At 40.3% G+C, this 24,075-nt stretch overlaps 4 protein-coding genes and 1 long non-coding RNA gene across 6 annotated transcripts; 3 read left to right on the forward strand and 2 right to left on the reverse strand.

Moving 5' to 3' along the window:
• Nucleotides 1-16: 16 nt before the first annotated feature.
• LOC111263745 (phosphoglycolate phosphatase) lies at nt 17-10,118 on the forward strand. Of its 2 annotated transcripts, none has more exons than XM_022839116.2 (4): nt 17-101; nt 522-597; nt 7,148-8,023; nt 8,999-10,118. In XM_022839116.2, the coding sequence occupies exons 3-4, from the start codon at nt 7,459-7,461 to the stop codon at nt 9,307-9,309; spliced, it is 876 nt and encodes a 291-aa protein (XP_022694851.1). In that variant the 5' UTR covers nt 17-101; nt 522-597; nt 7,148-7,458; the 3' UTR covers nt 9,310-10,118. The 2 variants fall into 2 exon arrangements, with proteins under 2 accessions (XP_022694851.1, XP_022694850.1); XM_022839115.2 differs by lacking the exon at nt 17-101 and adding an exon at nt 177-280.
• LOC111263746 (uncharacterized) lies at nt 1,268-3,132 on the reverse strand. Its single transcript, XM_022839118.2, has 3 exons — nt 2,961-3,132; nt 2,124-2,323; nt 1,268-1,550 (listed from the first exon to the last, which is right to left on the reverse strand). The coding sequence occupies exons 1-3, from the start codon at nt 3,121-3,123 to the stop codon at nt 1,380-1,382; spliced, it is 534 nt and encodes a 177-aa protein (XP_022694853.1). The 5' UTR covers nt 3,124-3,132; the 3' UTR covers nt 1,268-1,379.
• Nucleotides 10,119-13,488: 3,370 nt separating the features above from the next.
• Nucleotides 13,489-19,886, reverse strand: LOC111263747 (uncharacterized). Its single transcript, XM_022839119.2, has 4 exons — nt 19,752-19,886; nt 15,190-15,248; nt 14,609-14,808; nt 13,489-13,873 (listed from the first exon to the last, which is right to left on the reverse strand). Exons 2-4 carry the CDS (start codon nt 15,239-15,241, stop codon nt 13,709-13,711), a joined length of 417 nt encoding a protein of 138 aa, XP_022694854.1. The 5' UTR covers nt 15,242-15,248; nt 19,752-19,886; the 3' UTR covers nt 13,489-13,708.
• Nucleotides 16,464-17,645, forward strand: LOC111263740 (innexin inx2-like). The gene has a single exon (XM_086969776.1). The coding sequence runs from the start codon at nt 16,464-16,466 to the stop codon at nt 17,643-17,645; it is 1,182 nt and encodes a 393-aa protein (XP_086825902.1).
• A 141-nt stretch (nt 19,887-20,027) lies between the features above and the next one.
• On the forward strand, nt 20,028-23,590 carry LOC147753040 (uncharacterized). Its single transcript, XR_015312440.1, has 3 exons — nt 20,028-20,208; nt 22,182-22,219; nt 22,589-23,590. It is a non-coding gene; the product is annotated as an uncharacterized LOC147753040 (long non-coding RNA).
• The last annotated feature ends 485 nt before the right edge of the window (nt 23,591-24,075 follow it).

Raw genomic sequence — 24,075 nt, forward strand, 5'->3', positions numbered from 1 at the left:
GAACGACCCCTAGGAGGCCAGATAGTCACAGGCTTACAGCTACAGATGGTATCTAGCACAAAGCTTGACGTCGAAGCGCGTCGGTCTGGTCAAGCACAATGGTACGACAATTGACTCAAAGTACGGCCGATTAATAACGGCGAAACCTATTTCGTGCATCTGTGTCTGTTATCGGTATTGGTTATTCTCGTATATGTACACTTCTCTCGAGTGCTATGTGTGAAGCGAGTGATTGTGCATGGAAGAAGGTTAATTAAAATTGTTTTTTCGTTTAGCCCAGGTGGGTTTTTAGCATATTTGTAGATCTTACCGTAGTAAAGTGCTTCCGGTTCGACCCCACGTATGGATACGATATATGAATTACGGAATGTACCTATCACAAGTAGCTGCACAACACTCGTATCATCTGTTACCGACCCCGAACAAAGATGTTGTTAGTAGTCAATCAAATTATCCCTACCGGATCTTTTTTTGCTTGAGTTCCACGTATGAGAGTCAATATATCGTTCTATGTACTTTAGCCAACAACAGGCCAGAGGTTTAAACCAATGAAACGCATGTGTCAGACCCTCCTAATCAACTGGAATCAACAATGTGGTAAGCAACTGTCGCTATATTTTTACCATCTATTCTGTCTCTGTTGGTCGAAAACAGATCTATTAGCCGCCGACCGCACAATCCCTTTGCTGTCCATCTGGTAATTTTCACAACCAGTTATAGACCCAACGCACGATCTCGTTATGGAGAACTGACGTTGCCACAAACAACAGATCATATCGTTTCGATAACACTGATTATTTGAGCTATGGAAAAAGAACTGTATGGCATATATACGGTCACACATTAGACTTCCAGGCGAAGCTGGTTGCCAGACTCGATCGTGTTCTAAGTTTACTAATGACGCTCTGTATATAGCTGTATGTGCTGACGGGTTATGGTTAGAGATTTTGGTACCGTTTCACCTTGATTCCACCATCATTGATACAATATTTATACTAAAAATCGAAAAAACTTTATCTTTAGACGAATACGTCACTACTGACAGTTCAGCTTGGTATCCCGCGAAGTATAGATAAGAAACAAGTTCTTGGGAAGATGCGCAAGTCTTAAATAGCCGAGTCGTTCGCTTGTCATGAATATGTTGAACAGCCATTAGCAAGGCTACCGAATATGAAAGACACCTTCGTTTCCTAGCAGGTGAAATTAGCCCCATTCGATCCGGCTTACCAATATTATTGTACGGCATAGTTAAAGAGTACACGGTAAATGTCTTAATACATTTTATTATGCTAACTTGGAACCGTCGTAAGAGCTGCCAAGTTTAATATAGGCCTCTGGCTTCACTACGGAACGTGTTGTAGGGTGAAGAAGGTCATTCTCTAGCCTTGAGCCTTTACGGCGGAGCAGGATGTCTCAAGGTGATCGATGACGCATTTGATCGAGCGATCAAGTGAAGAATTTTTATCGTCTTTCGGGCATTCCATGAAGGCCTTTTTTAGTTCAGGAGACGTAACTAAGGAGGCCGATGAGCGCATTTTGGTCAAGTCAACCTAAAGAAATAACAAGTAAACATCAAAGCTGAGTTTCTTTGTTATCCAGAGAAAAAATCGTTTAGACGGAACGTTTATCATCGTTTACCGCGTCGGAAAAAATGCATCAATGCAGTACGCCATTCCGGTTTTCGAAATACTTCCTGGAAACGTTCATTGAATGCTATACAAAATGACCGCCTATTATCAGGAGGATGTCCATCAGTTCAATTCTGCACGAAGATCTTTAATAGTGTTCTTTGATACGGACCTTGTTAACTGAATAAAGCTCGTATCGCAACAATGCTTTATGGGAAAGGTTCGACTGATATAGCTGCAACACTTTGCTAGGATCCATTGGCTTTACCAGTAGCATATAGTAGTGGCCATTTTTCATTGTCATTGACTCCATTAGTACACGGTACTTCTATATATGTATAGTTAAAAGTGTTGACTAGAAATATAATGGATTCATATCAATAAACCTTTAATTTACTTGTGTAATTTATATGTGGTTCGATTGCTAAATAGGGGCTATCTAGCCCAACAACTAATATTGGAATAAAATAGGAGGTTTAATTGTTCCTTGCTAACCCTGTGGTTGTTAACGATGCCGTAGCTTTCGAGGACGCAGCCAAGACCTCGGCGAAATTTGGACATATCTGTGCCGCCAGGTTTGTTAATACAGGCTTCCATGCCTGGCTGTTTATTTTCAGGTATCTTGCTCTTCAAACAGGTACGCCATCTGCCGAACTGATTTGAGTCCGGTTGGTGATCCCCTGTAGCAGTATCCGCTAGAATTAAGCCACAATAAGCCAATCAGTTAGGTATACTCTTGTTTCCTCTCTACACGTATTTGGCATAGTATAGTGGATGGTCTAGAAGAAGGAAAAGTTTTCGTCAGACACAAAAATATTATAACTACGATGGTCATTTTCGGTGCTTAAGCCCAGTTAGAATTTTATGAGTAACTGGAGTCGATAATTTCATCTCTAATTCACAGAAGAGTGAAAGATTCAAGTTAAAGACATAAAACGTTTCTGAACCCTGCTCATTTCAAACCGTTACAGAACTTACGACAACTTTTTCACTGGCTGACTATTGATAGAATCATTGCATAGTAACAATCTGAACGAAACTTACTATTAAGTCAATTGCATCACAATAATATTTGTGCACTCGCTTTGCCTATGTAAACCAAAATAAAGGTTAGAAGCCTAAAAAATGTACAGGCTTTTCCCGAAGCTAGCGAATGAAGTAACGTTACCTATTCCTAAATATCATTTCAACCGCGTCGTCAATTTGAATGTATCTGTAAATAATCTGCGTAAGTGAAGTATCAGTTGAAGTATCAGTTGAAATATCAGTGTCGTTCGTATTCTAGCTAGCGGTTAATTGAACTAAAAAGTTAACGATAAACAGATATTTTACCGGCAGTCAGACAGGCGGTGCTGGCCAAAAGAGCGACGACCAAAGTTTTCATCTTGACTATTATACGTACAACGGTGTCTGGAAGGTACGCAGGTTCGCAACGGTCAGCTTGAATACCTCCACCACAAATGCCATTTAAGTGTAAGAGGCGGTTTTCATACATGAAGCTTAATCGTCGGCCGGATAATGTCTTCAGGGCAGTCTCCGCCCCAAGAGGAAGGAGAGAAACAGCGCGAGTCTATGAATGGTCACGATATTCACTCTCTCGCCGTCGTCCTTCCTTCACCGCGGTCACTGACAGCATTATAAGCACAAGGGAAAAGCACTAGCAAGCACAGCCGCAGAGAGAACACATAACAGCTGCTGCACTAAATCGGAAAGAGACGATGGAATGGAAAGAGTTTATTCGTACGAAGACGCGAAACTGAGTGAATCAAATGTGATTTGAAGAACTTGGCAGTGAAATCCTAGAGAGCGGTTCGTACCGCAGTCGCGTATTAATAAACTGGGGCCTATAAGTGGAATAAACGTCAGTTTACGTTAAAAAGAGACGTCGAATTAAAACGGTAATACGCACAGGTTTAACGAAAGGTCACTCATTGATATAGAAACAGTTAACCAGCAAGAGTGAATATGACTTATCAGCTAAAGCAGCGGACTTTTGCAACACCGGCTGAGTAAATATGTTAAACAATTCTTATATAGATAATACGCATTTCATTGCGAAACGAAGAACACGGCCCAGTGTTTGTTTTATAAACTTCCCGCCTCTCTCAAATCAGTCACATTATAGTTAAAAAAAAAAACAATTCGTAGTCTATAAATCAGTGGAATACTTATTTTAATTGCAACACGTTCTCAATTTGTAGATTGTAATTTTCTTTTTTTTTGTTCTCTTAAGCCTTCGTTTGATTATTAGAGCCTCTACAAATTACACAAAGTTCTACTGAATTTAGTGCATTGATTACAGTCACTCAAGTAGATCCTAAAGAGGCTACCATGTACAAGTGCCTCTTTCCGTTTCCTAAAATCAATTAGCTACGAAAATACGTCTTCAAGTAGTAGGTTCATGATAAAGCATAAATAACGACCTATTTTAGATAGGGTCACAATTAAGGCACCATGCACCGATAAGTGGTTTGGGTGCTAGAAATGTTCACAATATGAACTAGTATCTACGATTGGGCACCGTTGGCAACAAAAAAGTAGTCCACTACTGGGGATATCTGCCCCACTTAACAACACTGCCATATTTTGTAACTGGCTATACATGTGATCAGGCACAAAGCGAGAAGCATGTCCAGTTTTATTCGTTGCTTTCTGATGGTGATTTATTGATTTCAAGTTCCAGTTTGTTGAAAGCAGTTGGTGTTGTTGTTGGCCTGCCGTATACATGACAGACAAATTTTCGTTTTCTTTATAAGTGTACGCAATGAAGCTAGCGATTATCATCTGGAAAATTTAATTATTATTTTTTTATTATAGCTCTAATAGAGCATGGTAAAATCCTATTGCCGAATATATAATTTTTCATCTGTTATAATGCTTAATATGTAGCAGTGACCCTTTGTGGACTCTGCAGCGCGTGCATAATAATAAATTACACTATTGGGATCCCGACAAGTCTTTACAAGGTGCTACATACGCACTCGATATGTTCCTTTTATTATGCCGTTTGAAACTGCTCTCTTTTATATAAAGGATGTTGTATTCTCGTAGCACAATGAGCGGTAGTTCAGCCGTCGAAGATAGATGCTTCTGATATAAAAAAGCACTTTTAGCACTTACGTTATTTCGCTTTTCGCTGAGATCAAACAGCCGTCGAGGTAGCCTGGAGTATTTGTACGGTGTATAGTTGTTTGAAAACGTTGACTGTGTTTAAGAATGGGATTTTAGACCTGAAAAGTACACTTCATCCCGGTCGCTTGTCCGAGAGTCAATAAAAACCATTGATAGGTGGTTACTCCGAAAAGTCCACTTGTTTATGAAATGTTCATATACGGTTTGAAATTTTATTAGAAACTAGAGGCTTGGGTGCGCCATGCACTGGTGAAGCAGAGAGATTCACTTCCAGCACCAATAGTTACAGTGACATAGTATATGACTAAAAAAACATGAAAACGCTATTGGTTAATTGTTTTTCGAAACAATAAAGAGCTAGCGTCATCAAAAAAAAAAAAAAAAAAAAAAGATATCCTATTGGCGTACTACCTTTCAGTTTCAGGAAGTTACCGTTGTCCTGAAATTGTCTCAGTAAAGGTGACTTTCGATATGGCGTTAGTAGGGACAATCTACTTTGCATTATAAAGTAGACCTTTAGATAACCTCACTCTAGTAACAGTAAATAGGAGAGATGATGCGCTTTTTAGCGGTTTGATGACGACGCTGTGGAAATGGCTTATAATGGGCGGCTAAACGCTTTCTCTTCATAAGGGAACTTCCGTTAGTTACGTACTTCATTAACTAAAGTTCTACAAAAGCTTTAATTGGTTCATATTTTAGAAATGCCTAGTTTTACTTACGTTTTATTAGAAATTTCTGCGTAAGTACCCATCGGATAAACAATTATAAAATAGGGTGGGTTTTCTTGGACTGCTGATATTTTTGTAGAATCTAGTTGAAACTTAGTCGATACATTAATGATTGCGGCTCTTATACCCTCGAGAAAAATGTGACTTGGACACCGAATAAAAGATATTCCAGGATTAAAAGTATATACGTTTACGGAAACACTTATGAAGCAAACACTGCGGCTCGTTTATATCTGATGTAACAAACGAATGAATTCACTGAATAGTTTTCCTACTATTTAACGCGCAAAGTTATTTGGTCAAGCAATCTTCAACTTAGATACACGCTCGCAGTGATAAGCACTAACTTACTTGCAAGCAAAACGTAATACTTACTGGGTTAAATCCGTTTTTTTGTGGTATTATTGGTTCATGGTATATGCTACTTCGTGTGTCCACCATAAAACTTCCACTTCGGCTCTTCTTACGATAGCTCTTCTTATGCCCAATGTAAATACAGTCAATACGCTTGGTACCTTTACTTCAAAATTGTTAATGAACGTTTTTTATTATCTTACTTTCTTGGTTGTTACAACTTTCGACTAAATTTTCGATATATCTGGAAATCTTGGTAAATTTGAAGATTTTACCAGATTTCTGCATAGGTCTGCATAGGATTTTTAGGACATACATAGTGGCCAATAAATGAAGTGGCAAAAAATATTGTTTGTTGTTTAACACCTATTCGTAGTAGTCACTGATGCACGAAAAGGTAACTTCGAACACGCTGCAATTATATCCCTAAAAAATCGTAGCCTTAAGAGATTTTTCATGTTTGCTCCTGAGAGCGATCTATGTATCCACCGCGTCATATATGCACAATTATCCAGATAGTTATCGTCAAGTGTATTTTCGATTAACTAAGCCGTGAAGTTCATGCTTTGCGTTTCGAACTTGCCCTTTGCAAACACGCACAATTTGTGAAGTTACAATTGTAACTGAGTTTACGTAATTGCCAGTTATGTTTGTCATTTCTAAAAACAAGCCTTAACATTTTCGGCTGTCAGTAAAAACTTTCGGATATGGCTCACAAATACGAACTAATGTAAAAGAACGTTTATAGCTGGTAGAGAACGAAACATCGATACTCTTTCTACAATGAAAAGTTCCCTATATCCTGAATTCGACTCGAAATTACTCTACTCGGCTAAATTTCGTTATCGAAAGAAATATTTTATCTTATTTTATTAATTCGTATTTAACTGTATTTAAGTGTAGCTGGTATGACATCAAACTAAACACCGGAATTTGACATTCTACTATCTAAACGCTTCGTTCGGTTGAATATTGCCACAATGACCACCATAGCATTCAATAATCTCTTTGTCTGACAAATAGCCCAGAAATGTTTACATGTTTACTTATATCATTGTCCTCTAATCCTGTGTGCCTAATTTTTAAGAGAGTTACCTACATTGGATTCGGTTCCTTTCCTAATCTTTGCTCTTTTCGACTCTATTATCATCGTATCTAAATACCATCAAAAGCAAGTCAGGTTTATTTTACATATCGATGTTTGTATATTACACACCATTCAATGCTATAATATACACCGTCGGTGACGCCGCCTAGCGGTTTCTCGCGAAACTCGCTTACGAAAATGCTCTCTCCCTTTAGGTGTTTCTGCCGGTTGTCACGGAGGGCGTTGTGCATCGCTTGCCCTTGCCAGTATTCTAATTGTTATGATCACGCTGTTAAGCTGTTGATCGAACTAACTACCATACATGCAGGTGAGACCGGCGGATTCGATTGGGGCAAAAACTAATCAGTGTAGATGGCTGCTGCTGGTAGCATTGTTTAATCTTTCATGTCGAGTCAAGCATAGTCCATTAGCCATTTGTCGTAGTAGTTTTCCTTTGTTATATTTCCATTCATCCGTACATCTTTGGCCCCCGCATGCCAGCTGACTGGCGACCCACCCGTTCGCAATGGCCAAGCTATTGACGCAGAACGAATGGCTTGAGATTCTCCCGAAGGTGAAGTATGTTTTGTCGGACTGTGACGGAGTTCTCTGGAACGGTGATCGAGCGATCGAGGGAGCAAGGGAATGCCTAGCGATGCTACGTGAGCTCGGCAAAAAGATCTGCTATGTAACTAACAACAGTACGAAAACTCGACAAGATGGTGTCAACCACTGTCGAAAGCTAAACTTTGACGCTGAAGTGGACGATGTGTACTGCACGTCGTACGCGACCGGCGCTTACCTTAAAAGTAAAGGTGTTAAATCGATATATCTCATAGGAAGTAGCGCACTCCGGAAGGAGATTATGATGCAAGGTATCATCTGTAACGAACTCGGACCGGAAAGCTCGGACGGACTATGGAGTTCACTCAAAAACATGCAGTTGGGAAATCCGGTGGATGCCGTTGTTGTAGGTTACGATGCCAATTTTTCTATACCGAAGGTGTGCCGGGCTGCCTCGTATCTTCTTAATCCGCAGTGCCTATTTGTAGCCACTAATGAGGATCAGTCGCTTCCTACAGATCGAAAAGGTAACATTACGGAAAAGCTTACTAAATGGTAATTGCCATCATTGACACGTATTTAATAAGCAGTGGCAAACATATAGCACAGGTATTATTGCTTGTCAGTAGACGTTGCTTGGTAATGTCATCAATCAAATAAAGCGCGTTTTTCATTGCTCTTAAAGGAAAAGAAAGCCGAGGCTGGTTTAGCCATCAGATACATTTTAATTTGTGAGTTTTCTCAGAGTATATAACCTTGCGGCCTTATTTTCTATTGTTCGACTAATTCACACACTATTTATGGGATAAGACGTATATCGCAAGTGAATCATTGTTTAGTATAAACAATGCCTAAATTTGCAGCGGTTTAGATGCGAAATCGGTGAAAGTTCTTACTCAAAAAAATTAGTGTGGCCTATAATGAACAAATTTCAATGTGAACTTTATTAAACGTCAACTTTCAAAGGAACCTGTGCTCAAAATCGACACAAAAGATAAGTTATTCGGTCAAAAAACTGCATACAGAAACTGTCAGATGTCAATGTAAGGGCGTTTAACAAGCACATAATGAAAATAAAGTTCTTTGCAAACTCTTCTACTTGGCTCATTTCAGGAGATATTTTATGGTACTTCTAATACTTGTCAGCAATCTCGTTGTCTGTTGTTTTGTTATGTGTGATGGAAATTTTTTAATCTAATTCAGCTCCAACGTTATTGCACAGAAGAGAATGCAAATTAAGGGCTGAAAAAAGGTATTCGATAACGTATATAGCCAAAAAGGGGAAGTTCTAAAGATTCAGTTGACTTGTAGAGTTGAATTTGGCTGACAGCCGTGCTCCTTCCTCTCCAGTAGCGAAGAAGAAGGCTTTTAACTATTAGAACTGCACGTTACACAAGTAATGATAGGACCAACATACCGGTACGTAAATATGCATATATAACGGTCAGCGATTCAGCATCATGCGATTTACATGGACATTTGCTGTGCTTATGTGTTCACAGACATTGTAATTCCAGGAACGGGTTGCCTCGTGTCTTGTGTCCAGGTGGCTGCCGGACGTCCTCCAGTTGTTATTGGGAAGCCCCATTCGACCTTGGTTGATCTGCTTCGTCACGATCATCCAGATCTGACGCCAGATAATGCACTTTTTATAGGCGATCGGCTGAACACCGATATTGAGCTGGGTCGCCGACAAGGTTTTCGTACGCTTCTAGTGGAGACCGGCACGCATAAACGTACCGATATCAACCCCGAAAAACCCCCGACATATTATGTGCCGTCGCTCAACGATCTTCTCATTTATATGAAGTGAAGTCAAAAGCCGTTTTTTTACTCAGCTGTCTACTCAATTGTACCACATATCGTATGTATACGACATGTGGTACAGTTCCCAAATTGGGTAATAGAGGTCCTAATACTATCTACTAATTCCGTACTGATCTATGTTTGCTGTAATACTCAACAGCAGAAAACATCATAGAATAAGTCTTTACAGTAAATTTTGTTTCTAATTGATCCTTCCCAGTTGCCTTTTAGTTAAATTTTTAACTAGAAGGAAACTTTTTATTTAATTTATATTATGATAAATTACTGAAATATTTCGAGGTTTATGTCACATTGTTTCATATGGCTAGTTTCCAGCACAAAACGATTGCCTAACTTCACTAGGCAAACTCGTTACCACTGAGCAATAACGAGTGCATTATACGATTAATTTAAATCGTACCAAATGTGATGATATGGCACTCCTCTAACGGCAGACCACACATATCTCCTGGGAAACGTGCAGGAAACCCGTCGCTTTATCTAACGCTGCCTTCATCTCTGTCATGAGTTCGCCTCAGCCTCGCTTACATGCAACGGCGACTCTGTTTCATAGCGGCAATGACGGCGACTCTAATCTACTACTTTACGACCCAACTACGTTAATTAGATTATCAGGTCAACGGTTTGGCAAGGTTAGAACTACGTTAACTGACAAGCGACAGTCTACATAGCTCTAACTTATCACAAAATCTTGCAAGAAAATACTTTCAGCTTTCATTTCCAACACATTAGTTATAAACGTAAGTTTAATAAAACTCGAAACAGCAGCTCGAAATAACTCTGGCTTAGCACAAATGCTTTTTTTCTTTACAAATTTGAAGTTGATCACAGATCCTGCCAGTGGCAGCATATAAAAAAGGCAAGTCATTGGAACACTATTCGTAAGCGACTAACTAACCGTTGTTGTCAGTAACTTCAAACTGCTCCAGTTTCAATGTAACTATATCCACCTCTTCAAACGAGCGACAGTGCACAAGATCGTGACTTATTTCAGCATTAGTTGTGGGCTATATCGGTTCGTCACAGGGTCTGGTAAGCTAACACGCTCATCGTCACTCGGGTTTGAGCTAACACCAGTCCTGGGCTTGGTCAAATTTGGGGATGATGTCAGCATTGGCTTCCTCTGACCACATTAGCGGTTAGATTTTACGTACAAAGCACGATAGAATTAGTCTTTAAGAACGAGGCCTATTCCAACCTTGGCTGCGGTGATTCGGAAGCTATCCGTTCACTTTGGTCTTGCGCTGATGTTCATACCCGCTATACTTTGTTCTGAATACAGATGTACGATTCGATATCCTAACTAGACAAAGATTTCGCGACCCTCGGAACATATATCCGAACTCTTGGGGTCGGCTTTACTGCGCATTCAGCCGATCAGCGGCTGGACCGAAACTTCGTAGCTCTTTTACAAGACTGGATACTGTGAGAGAACATAAGCCTCGTTGAGGAGTGCGAAGCCTTTCCTTCAATTGGAAAATAAACGTATTAAGAACAGGGAGAATCTTTTTGCTTTATTTGCTAACGGAAAACTCGTCGTTGACACTAGGAAAAAGACAGTCGAGTGTTTCGAGCGCTTTCCTTTTTGACCCTGGAGTTTCTCCCAAAAGGTGAAGCAGAACCCTCGGTGCGTCTTCTATGCCCAAGATGTGTCTTTAGCGCTGACGAATTTATAAACCGGCCTCATGTCCGATCATGTATCGAGGCAGTTTCTCGAGCGTACGATCAGTACGCCCTTGTTTCGGCCGAAGTTAAGGTGTCTACAGACATGTTCATATCTGCAAAGAGGACGAAGCAACGATAGACAGGTAGTTCGAAAATCCAGAGCTTGCTTATAAAGATGCTTATGAGAATCATTGAATGTCTTTTACCAAACAATGTGAGTTCGCACAAACCGGTCCACTCTGACTCGTCTCCGTGGTAGCCTAATGGGTTACGTATTTGCCTGTTAATGTGTGGACACGTTATGGTCAAACCCGGGTACAGATATGTTTCATCTTATGCTGGGAGCCAGCCGTCTGCTGAAAAGCTTAACGGCGATACCGCGCCTAAGACTCGAAACGAACTTAGGTCCACTGTAACCTAATATAACCATGGCACACATTGGAGTGACTGAACAGAATCGAAGAACCATTTTACTTGTATATATTTCGGTTTCTGACGCGCCTTAGACAGGTTCAATCCATTATTGCATTCTAAATTTTTCAAAGCTGTGGGACGACGACGACGACGAATGACAACTAGTCGGAAGTATGTTCCGCTCTGAGTAAGCCTGGCCATCGGCTCGTCCGGGGCTCCCAAGGAAAATTGTATTTTGTTAAATCCACGTTACCATTGTGGTCCACAAATAAATAACTTGAACAAGTATCCGTCCGTTCTAAATGAATATAACCTGCATCTTCTGCGAACTCCAACGAATAATATGTCCAAATGGTCAGGCTGAAACGACGTCGAAATCGCGGTACAGAGTTAGAAGATGGTGACATCTAAATGAAGCATGCCGATGTATACACTGAACCAAACTGAAACAGCGATGTCTGCTCTCGAATTAATTTCGGATCTAAACCTCATAGTAACGTCTGAAGTAGATCTATCCATTTGCGTTATGGTTACTAGAATATGCAACAGTGAGTTCTCATGTCTAGCTCTCGAACGCTCCGAGTTTTTTATGCAGTGATTTTTATATATGCAATAATTTTATATTGTGCCCGCGCGACGTAACCGTGTTGCTGACGTAGGAATATTGCTGCACGCTAAAAAGTTCAAATGTATATTTTTCTTTAAAAGTAACTGGGGCATAACTGTCATTTTTAACGCAGCAGAATTTCTCGAATAGCGATAGCGACCAATACAAGCAGGTTAATTTTTCATTGTATAGAACATTTTTTCATGACCTTATATAAAAAATTCGCCATCTTTTAACATTGAACATGCTAAATAAAGACGCAGCTAAAACGCATTGTCATCTACGACAGCTAGAACAGAACTAGTCAGTAATTTCTTCTTTCGAACAACGGATTCGGAGGATGATAAATAATATATGTTTGTTTCCCTCGATTAAAAGTATTTTCACTATAATTATTGAGTTGATACTTGTGCAAATGCGCAGACGTCAGTTCAGATCACTGAGCTGTCTGAACTTGACTGGAGATGGGACGAAGATCTTGAAAACTGCCGAACATTTTATTATATACACAATATCAGTTCAAATACAATAGAATGCTCATTCATAAAAAGGACTCACCGTTTCGTAAAACGCGAGTTTGCTCGCGAGTTCTGGCCCTTCACTGAATTAGGCTTCAAACTACGACAGGGCGTCTCTGCCTATTGGCGGCCGACGCGTCTCGTAGCAAACGTTACGTTCTACCTAAATGAGCATACCGCCTAAATATAATTCAGGTGGAGAAATTGAATTTAGAATTTCCTTAGCTATTGCGGAAAAGCCACGACTAAACTCGTTGGAAAATCCTTGTGGAAACTATCGCTCTTTAGGGCCGTTCTGCGGTTTTGGATTTAACGTTTGGTGGTCGCTTCCAGTGAATACATTACTCTGCTAAATAAACAGCGAACACTAGAGCTTCTATAGGCCAATCGATGGCCTTAATCCGAATCAGGCTTAATCTTTAAACTTACCTTTATGAGGTTTACGCAACCCTGCTTGGATGCCATCAAACTATTTTCTTTATTTTTGGTATTCAATTAATATTACGATATTGATTCTCTATCTATTCCGCATTATCTGAAGGTAAAAAATAACTAATAATATAAATATTAATGTAATTTTATTTAGAAGTCGATTATCTACGAAGATGTGCTACCATAGGGGTTTGTCGTCTGTCAGTTGCTTCTGTTATTGAAAATAACCGTCCCACATTTAACATTCCCTCGGGAGATTTTGAATAGGGGCTTTGGCTGGCAGTCAGTTCTGTGTTAATATTGCTAATGCAAGGAGTAAAAATGCAATATTGTTCTTCTGTAGCTTCGTAACATTGAGAGGACCTTATTCTTGGTGGATAATCACCATATTCCCACCCGTCAACATTTGCACCAAATTTAAGCCACTAGGACCACGCTGATGACCATTCGATTCAGTACCATGAGATCTCCATTCCAGCTAAGAAAGTATCCTCCGCGATTTCCGGTAGATCACATAATTGAGTAGACATTTATCGTTTGTTCTAACATTTAATATCCACGAATTTATTGACTTTTGTTAAATGTTTTATGGCCTGACGTGTAAACCCAAAACGTCCGATCTCACAGAATATAGCTCAACTGAAGCACCGGTACATGAGTTGTTTTATATTCTTATCGACCAAACATTGTCGCTGGAACCACCCTTATTCCAGCAGATAATTTTGCAGCATAATTTCAATTGCTTCTGCTTACTTTGACGCCAACTTACAATCGACTTCGAGGTGATCGATGAGACACTTTATACTGCGATCCTCGGAGGTATTCTTATCATCCTTGGGACAATTCTCGTAAGCTTTTTTAAGTTCGGGCGAGCCTGCTGAAGCAGCGGTCATTGACATCTTCTTCAAATCGACCTAAATACATAAACATACGCAAAAATCGAGCTTACTTACGCCGAGTGCAAGCTAAGTATATGCTAACATCCAATCGAGGACCAGAGACGGAAGAAGGTGTGAGTCGAAAAACTCTAACTAAAGAACAAGGTTCACACAATTTTTTTCATGTTTGCACACGAGGAATTACTCTTGTCATTGACAATAACATCACACGTGATTCTGATCCTTGCTATCGCAAAGATTTTAAGGCGAGGTTCAATGCACACGAACATGACAGCGTGAGTCCTGTAAGATGCTCTTCCTTTTGACCCAGGACTTCCTGAGTGAACCAAACACTATCAGCTTATTTCCCTAACAGACTAAGAGCTTTGTATCATATAGTATGCTCTTCTTTAGCGTTTAAAAGCACACAGCAAATACAAAAACAAGACTAACTAGCATGATTATCGTTCACCGTTAGACGAATTAGTTATTGGTCTAGGTCACGTGAGCGACGTTCGCCGCCATGTTGTGAGGTGTGAACGCAGTGTTTAAAATTTTATGTCCTTTTCTAAATAACGCCTTTATTTGAAAATATTCATGACTAAACGTATAGAATATTTAGAATTTAGCTTTTTCTAGCAAACGTATCTTCATTGTACGAGATACCGATTAATGAAGGAACGGCTGTTAATCTACGTATTTGTAGCTCGAGAGCTCTATACGTAAGTATAACAATTGTACTTAACTATGTGTCGCGCGGGTATATGTTACCTTGTGATTTTTCAGTAGTCCGTCACTGGTTAACACACAATTAAGTCCTCGGCGAAATTTGTTCATATCTGTTCCGCCTGGCTTAATAAAACATTCATCAAACACTTCCCTTTTTTTTGCGGGCAATTTATCTGCTAGACATGTCCTCCATTTTCCGAACTGAGAAGTGTCGGACGCGTGGTCTCCGGAGGCGGTATCGGCTGAACGGATCGGTGAGTAATTAAGTAGCCCAAAATCACAGTGTTAAGGAGAGAAATAGCACATTTATAGCCTGCCACCTCTGGGCATTTTGCAGTTACCCAAATGCGCACTGTGGTGCAGATCAAATCACTTTTCAAAAACATATAACCATTGTTATTATACGCTATAATTCGCTAATCATCATAAGGCTAACTTTTTGCACAACAAAAACTCGTCTGTAAACACAATATACAAAAAAAAAACAATTCCGAAATTGTGGATCCACGAAGGTACATTCTCTTTTCACAAATACTGAAAAGTTGCATAATTTTCTGCTTAGATACCTTATGTATGTATGCATGTATGTATGTATGTATGTATGTGTGTATGTTAGAGCTTACCTGAGCAACAGCACGCCAGCATGGCCGTTACGATATACACAGCCGCATTCATTATGATTCTGCAATTGTAAAGTAGCAGGACTGTTTAGATATGATATTTATGTTGACAGCCGCAAAAGTTGATAGTGATTCTCGCAGCCGTCAAAATGTATAGTGGTACGTCAATAAGCAATTAAAAATGCCCACAAAACAAACAACAATCACTGGATAAAACACACAATTTGATTTACAACTACGGGGCAATCGTGTCTACGGGAAAGATAAAGGTGGACACCTAAGCTGATTCGTAAAGGGTACAAATTTCTATTAAATAATCTACAAATAGTTAGAACAAGTATGACCCCGATGGATTCGTACGAATAGGTAGTTAGGTCAACATAACCGGAATAGCAAACGACGCTTGTACGACACAAAAAAAATTGGTCAGAAATTTACGCACTGTCACCCCGTCCGCAATTCTCAGAAGGTTTCGCCTTCTGAGGTCTGGTGAGTTATCGTAAATTATCGGTAGGATTAAACTCCACAAGTAACAAGTACGAGGAGATGCCGCGGTCACGAGTCATGATGTAATGGTGGATTCGTAGCGTTGTGGATTTCATTTTATGTAAGCGTGTCTATGATCTGCGACTTACGATACATATATGTACGAAAGGAAAAATGCTTAAATGTAATTATAGCAATTATATATATTATATAAAAATGTCAACTATTTACAGGGAAATTTATGATAAGTGAAGAACAATTTATTAAAATGTTTTTTTATTTGTTAGATTTGAATTATTTAGTTTCGGTTTGAAAAAATTGCTTGCCTTTAGTGTGTCCATTGATATATCTACCAGGTATATCTTAAGCTAATTAGAGGTTCATGAGAGAGAGCAATGATTTCATTCAGGTACTGTCGAATCCTTTACGAATTAAACGCTATTTACTAATACGAGCAGGTCGAAAAGGTACAAAGTAGAGATACCGAATACGAAATACCAAAATTCATTTAGAGAACGCTCGAATCAAGTAGACTAGTGGTAACTGCTTGATTTCGAAACTCTGCTAGCGAGCATCATCCGACCACAATTCGAATTTATCCGCGAATTCTACCATTTTCGCGCGGTTGGCCACTTGTAGGCACTTGGTGCAGGCTTCGGTAACAGGCTAATCCATAGCCGCTAACCGCAAATGCCTCGCCACGTTTCCACGCTTCATCATATTAGTTAGGGCATCAGAGACTGTTATTCAGTTGATCTCTGTTGGCTCTGTAATCAGGACTTTCGAAAACCATGGAATTGTTGACCATTGCCAAGGGTCTACTCAGCTTTAAACCGGATAAGGTTCTTATCGACAACATAGTGTTTCGTCTACATTATCGTTTTACTTCGCTTCTGCTTCTTGGGTGCTCGATTCTCGTTACGTCATATCAATTTTTTGGTGATCCCATCGACTGCATCACCCGCAACAGTGTACGGCCTGAGCTCCTTGACCGGTACTGCTGGGTCCAGAAGACGTTCAGTATCCCATCTCAATGGCATGGTCAGGTTGGGTCGCAGGTTGTCTTTCCAGGGGTCAGCCATTCAAGGAACGACGACGTTGTGTACCATGCGTACTATCAGTGGGTGTGCTTTGTCCTGCTCTTCCAGGCTGTTCTATTCTACACCCCACATTATATGTGGAAAACCACTGAGGGTGGTCGACTGAAAAATATTGTTCGCGAAATTCGAGGATCATTCTCAGAACCGAAAAAAATGACGAAAGTGCTCTATCCCGTTGTTTACTGCATGCAAAATGGAATAAATCTTCGATATGGACTAGGGTATGTGCTCTGTGAAATGCTCAACTTGGTTAATGTCGTCGGCCAAACTTATCTGATGGATCGCTTCCTTGGCGGCGAGTTCTTCAAATATGGGCTACAAGTGATATCGTTTACTGAGTGGTCGCAGGAAATTCGCTATGATCCCATGATTAAGCTGTTTCCCCGAGTAACGAAATGCACCTTCCGGACGTTTGGATCCTCCGGCGACGTTGAGATCACGGACCATATGTGTTTACTCTCTGTGAACATCATTAATGAGAAGGTGTATCTGCTACTGTGGTTTTGGTTTTTCGGATTGACGCTAATCACCCTGCTTAGCGTACTATACCGTGTCGCTGTGCTCCTCAATTTGCACGACATTCGCTACAAATCATTAAGCCGTCCGGGATTCGCCGGTAATAAGCGAATCCATGAGCTTTGTCGGAATATGTCAGTCGGTGACTTTCTATTTCTCAGCCTAGTTATGGAGAACGTGGACCGACTCTCATACAACCAATTTATAACGAACCTGGCTAAACTTTACGAGGACCACGGTATCCCTTCGTCGAGGGATAAGGAAACCAACGACCGGGAGAATCACTGCAAGATCAATTTCAGCAACCAGCAGCAACATGACTACAAAAACCAATCTTTTAGATCAACTGACATGTAAATGAACGCTAAACACAAACGGTAAACGATGCCAAGAACAAACGAGCGCCATGCTTCGATCGCATACCTATATATATATATATAGTTGAAGACACACTGCGTCGTATTGATCGCCTCTTCATCTGAAGACCCGATCCAGAGTATAACGCATTGTCAAAGCGATTTGCTGGCTTCTTTTGGCACAGGACGCCGCATTGTAATCGCTAAATGAATATCTTCATTTTTCAAACAACTGATTTTGTAGCCGTGAATTTTCAAAAAATTTGCCCATATGTCACTTTTGTGCTCACTTCGCCGATTCAAAAAAGTCATGCCCAGCCATATTCGTCATGATGCATTAAATTCACGCTATAATAAATCTATGTTCGATTTGAGAGTTTTACTTTAATCGAATTTTGATTCTTTGAACGGGTAGCTAACTCATCAATCTTCTACTAGGAATGCGTTCAGAAACAAGAAGATGCCTTCAGAAAATCCTGACTGCCTCTTGATCTTCGTTAGAAAGCATTTTAGACACTAGACATTAGCGAAATATCTAATATAAATGTATAATTCAATATTTGACTAGAAAAGTAATTACGAAGCAATGGGAGTAATGCTCGCTCCTATTTTAACTCCCAAATGAGAAAACTTTAGAACGTCCATAATCAATTTTTGGAATTATTGATCCGTTAGTCCGGCTGCTGACTAACTCCAGCAGTCAGTAACAAGCTGGTGACAATGTTTGCTCTATATATTTATAGCAAAAATGTGTCCGGACCCAGAAACTACCTGCAGAGTATCGGCGGAAAAAGCTATGGATGATGTAGTTGAACGGTGCACAGGTCGCTAGATACATCGATCTCGAGAGAAAGTCGACCGCCATATGCATCCATTAGCAACATACGAGTGCTTGCAAGCAGCTCTCGAGCGGGAAACACACTCGAGCTAAAAGAAAGACAAACTAATCGGATGGACGAGCGTATGTCGGCATCGACGCTCCTTACGATTGCATCTTTCTACTTATTCATTCAGATCGTCACTGTGTTCGTGATCATGTTACTGTGTTTAGGAAGGCTCGAACGGTTGTTGTTCAGATGACAGGTCATGCAACGGACTTTTTGTCGTGTTACCGCTGTCGCGACGAAGCCATTGCTCAATGCTTGGCAAACTTCCTTAATCTCGCCAGTCTCGTGACTGACTCCTCATCTGGCGCCTTACCGCGGCTCGTCAGTACGTCAGCAACAAGCGTTAGTCTGATACAGTTTAGCTGGTTGGCCTAGGTACTGGGGCAGTGCGGCTGACGGGCGAGTATAAACACGCGGCGTCGAAGGCAAGGCAAAGTGTTCCAATTTAACAGAAAAACGTACAGATCAGCACTACTATGTAAAATCAGTGAATCGGCTCATGTCAGCACAAGCCGAGTCGGTAGACAAACATTAATGCTAACGGCTATGGCAATCGGTTAAATACGGCGCACGTACACACACGAATAAACATTTTTACTCAGTCGGTATATGCTTGTTCTATAGGCGATAATATATCTGCTAGCCGCCGTGTGCTTGTCCTATGCAGGTCCGTACGTTCAGCCTTCTCGAAGATGTTTATAGATTGATAAATTCGTTTTGTGTGCGCTAAATCTGCAAAGCTAATGTGGTTACGATAACAGATTTGTGTTGATTATAACTGACACATAGAACAAATAGTCGATCGACATCCGTCCGTGTATCTAAGTTACAGACAACAGGTAACGAGCATGTTATAGGAACAAAACAAATGGACGAGGAGACCGGTTTACCCTATATATGGAAACAATGTAAATGAGCCTTGAAATTAATAAACACAATTCTAAATATGCAATAGTAATTACGGCCGTATTTTTTCCGTAGAAAGATGAACTAGCTCGAGTTCGATAAATTATCGAAACTGTGAGCTATTCTGTTGCTATAGGCACCACCCTAAATTTCAGGAACATCACTGTCTTTTACTTTACTTCATTCTTTTATTTTTCAAAACATCAGTCCGTTCAGAGCTTGCTTTAATCATAAAGCAACACAATTTGTATGGTTAAACGATAGGTAGTCTCTTGTGGAGAAGTAATCGACTATAGGTAGAGGTGTTTACTCACCATGTGCTGGTCTCTATTGCTCGTCCGTTAGGTAGCGCTTAAGTTGCCTAGGAAGTGCGAAAAATTGCTTTTTATAAATGTGAGGGCGCTGGCGTCGGTCCGAGGCGCTGCAGAGCAAAGTAAGTCCCTGATCACTGGCTCCGTTTCATATGGGCCTCTTCTTTGTTGCGATTGTTAACGACAGCTGTTTTAGATTGACGTTGATTTATCGACAAGGTCCATTGTGTGTCAGACAGGCAAAAGGATTGAACAGTTACTGCTTTGATATAGTTGCAGATCTGTGTACGACGATAGTTTATGGCTGTTGTCGTTGTTGCCGTCAAGAGTGATATTTGTCCGGACGACTGAATCACTGTCTAGTGGATGGAGAAAATTTTTATTTGGAACCCCGATGATCATCCGTTGCATAGCTGATGGTCTAATATGACTCTATTCCTTCTGCCCTTACTACTGGAAAGTGAGTCGACAGTTTTACATGCCCTGTTCTCAGTTTCTGTGAACGTTAAGGCTGATCAGTCGAATGCAAATTTCGCTCCTGGGCAAGTGAGACACAATGAACCAGAAACGCCTTCGCTGGATCCGGTGCTGGGGAATATTAGCGCGCTATTCAATCTTTAAATGCGCATCTCCAGGATTTACTGGCACGATAGCTAGGCACCAAAACACGCAAAATAGAATTGACCACAACGGCTTTTGTTCGCGGAGCGGTTGGTGGCATTGAAAATCACTCGCAGCCCTCGCTACCCCCTCCCCCCATCTCTCTCTCTCTCTCTGGTCTGAGGTAACAGCTTACTCTGAACTGGCTCCACAGCTATGGTTCCATGTAAAGACTAAATTCTGAACCAATGTAACATGTCCAACATTTTTTCATTCCTTTCTGGGCGATGCCGCTTGTTGGCGCTAAAGTATTGTGCTCGTTAGGCTTTTTTGAAAGCGGGGATCGTGCTGTGTGACGACGTGATCTAACGAACCAGCAAATGTTTTTCTTGGTTATTATATGGTTATAAAATGTCCACTATAGCGGTACTTCGCGTCTCACTCTATATATTGATCTCATACATAAGACGCTCCATACTTATCAGCACAATCTATAACATTAAGGTGATTCATTGGATCACTTTAAACAATCCACGATCTAGCAAGTAAAAAAATGAGTATCTATTTCATTTTCAAACAGATCAATTCCGCTTTTCTAGAGCGTCTGTCATCTGAATCCATTATCGTACCAAACTGCGCCAACATTTCTGCTTCAAAGTATAGCTAACATTACGACATCTTTATTTTGGATCTTATTTCGAGTTGTTTAAATACTTCGACACTTCTCTGATTAGGAATAACACCACTTTTCAACCATAAAATGAGACAACCCGACGAGTTGGTTGAATGGACAATATTTCAGGAAAAGAGTCAAATACTGTCTCAGGAGATCTTTGAACGACTGTCGCATATACAACCATCTCTTAGATGGGCCCAGGCTTTCCTAGAAGAAAAAGTCACGAACAATGAAATACACCTAGGGTGTATTGGTTTGTCCATATCGTTTTCAAAAGTAAATCTTGCATCTCGCAATATGCTTATAACGTACCATTAGACATGTTTATGCTTCTCGCTTGTTTCTCTACTAATTATGGGCAAGCGTGCATTTAGCTCGCGTTGTTGTCAGGTCAAACCGATTTTTCTGTAGTTCATCACAACTCTCCTAAACGCGTATCAAGAATATAAATCACCGAACTCTTATCGATAGGCACTCTCAGAAAGCCAAATATACAGAACTCAAGATTGTTATCGTGGCAGATGAAGCGGAGCTTTTAGATCAAGTATCAGTGTACGATTTCGTACGAGCGCCAGCCTTAATGAGATATTTGATAATACATTGTAAACGGCGTTAGTAAAAATGCATTTACACATTTAACACGCACTGAAACACCGTAGAAATCCTCGTGGCATCGTTGGGGCAATTAAACGCTTTGTTCAACCTCTTGGCGTAACTTCGAAGAGGTGCCTCAATGTCCCCTACGTAATTCTTCACCCGTTAACGGTATTACGTAGCACCTATCATCGGCTATTGTGCGCAGCGATAGTCTTTCGAAGGGCGTAACGTGCTGCTGGTGCTCTCTCTGTTCTCATCTATTCATCGATATATCATCGACATTTACCTACCTCTGTCAGCAAAGGTGCTGAAGCACAAGATAGATGATGCTTTTTTAGCCTATTAATAGGTAAGATGTATGGTAATTTTGGCCATTTTGATGTCACAAGGTCACAGCAAAGTCCAGTGCATACTAGCGACGTCACCAGGAGAAGCAAAACGTTGATACGAACGAGTAAACGACTGGCCACGGCTGCCTACAGTTACCAGCAGCTTTAGAAGTTATCAGAAACTCTGCTTGTTCAAAGTCTATCTACGTATCTTATTTACGATGTTTACAGGCTCTGCGACTGTCCAACTAATATGGCCCACAAAAAAGGTCAGAGTAGATATGAGTGGACATATGTGCATATATTTATAGACTGTTCCGACCGATCTGATTGTCGATGGGGCTTTTTAACGATCTTCTAACGAAATCCAATACGCTTCTGCAATATAAAGCTCTTTCTTATGAGGACCCTTCCGACATTTACTAGCTTACAAAGTTTTTAAACGACTATTTAATGAAATTGTACACAGAATATATGTATATATCCTGTATGCAGTTGAATATATATATAATTCTGAAATGCACTAGAACGATTGATGTGGTGGTGTTCTTCCATGAAGAAAATTTGAAGATTCTAGTGTACAGCGTCTATTATTTAATTTCAACGATTTCTTTTTATTTACGCTCTTCCCTCTGAAGGCTCAACCACCTGGCTATAAAGCTAACCGCCAGTTCTTTTACCCGATCTTTCTTCGGCCGGTGAACCGAGTGAACGCCGGTAACAAATATCCCAGATTGTTCCTCGCCATTGCTGCTTTCTACAATCGTTGCGAATGGTTCTGTCCGTTATACAACGCATCCGTTCAAAAACTTTTCAGCAACTCTGTTACAAGCATCAACACGCTCCTGCAAACTTGAATGACATCCAAGGTCATCGACGCAAAACTTGAAGAATGGTAGGCCTCGGCTGCAACAGATGAGACCCTATGACATTACCGCAGCGGAACATCTTTTTCACTGGCTGGCCTCGCTGAGTTAAGCCATTATACTAATCGCCTTGCTACTAAGCTTCAAACCATTTCTTTGGTGAAAGGATTGACGATGACTAAAGCTAGATAGATAGGAAGACTTGGATCTAAATGATTCTAGAAAATCATTTTAAAGAATCTTAATGGAAGGCTGTCTTCTAGCCTTACGTACCGTATCTTCAATCAATTATCATGCGTCTATCACAATATGAATCGAATGCGTCAAGGGCTAAACAAATAAGGTTCCCTGAGTGGAAGCTAAATTGCTAAAAGCTTGGGAACTGGGGAGTAGAAAAGAACAAATGAAAGGTTGACGGTTTGTTCGGCTGAGTTAATCAGCTCAGTAACAGCAAAAAACGGCGTAAGTAAATTTAGTTCTATGCAAAAATATCCCCGATAATCAGAATAATTCTGGTCAGAATTGCTTGAGACCATATGTATATGAATCACTGGGCATATGCATGAATATAGGTAGCCGATTTGACTAGGATGCTCAATTTAAGGCTGAAAAGGTTTCTTTTTTCAAATCGAACTCTAACCTAAGACTGGGTTCAGATATATTTTGCCTATACATGTGACCACAAAATGCTTGTAATGACATTTGCTGGTATGAACTGTCAAGCTGCGCTGCTGAGCTGGTTACTTTACAAAAAAAAAAATAAACACCAAGAACAACCAATAATAATAATTAAACTGCTGTTTTGACTTATGCAACAAGTTTACGCACGATCGAACATTTTTGAAGTATCGGTGCCCTCAATGGGTGCCATCTATTTTTACTTGAATGGAATTTTACCGCTACAAGTTCTCGTAATTTCTATCCGCATTTACACATTTACTGGTCATCTGAGCAGTTCCACAAGCGACTACAGCACCTCTTCGAAATTCCCCAGAAACTGAACAACTACCCTCTTGCTGTCCAATACGTATATAAAGAGAATACTTACATCAACGTTACTATACTTAATGTTGATGACTTGACTTACTTTCGCACATTTGCTAATTTGTATCAAAATTATAGCATTAATATATAATTATAGCATTAACTAATAATAGCACTGACTAAACATTATTTGATGATTAAAGAAGACTTTCGTGTCACTAATTATCGGTAGATCTTCTCGCTTGTACGTCGACAGTTTGTAATCAAAGCATCTT

The sequence above is a fragment of the Varroa jacobsoni genome, unplaced genomic scaffold (assembly GCF_002532875.2).
Source record: "Varroa jacobsoni isolate VJ856 unplaced genomic scaffold, vjacob_1.0 scaffold_788, whole genome shotgun sequence".
Lineage (NCBI taxonomy): Eukaryota > Metazoa > Arthropoda > Arachnida > Mesostigmata > Varroidae > Varroa > Varroa jacobsoni.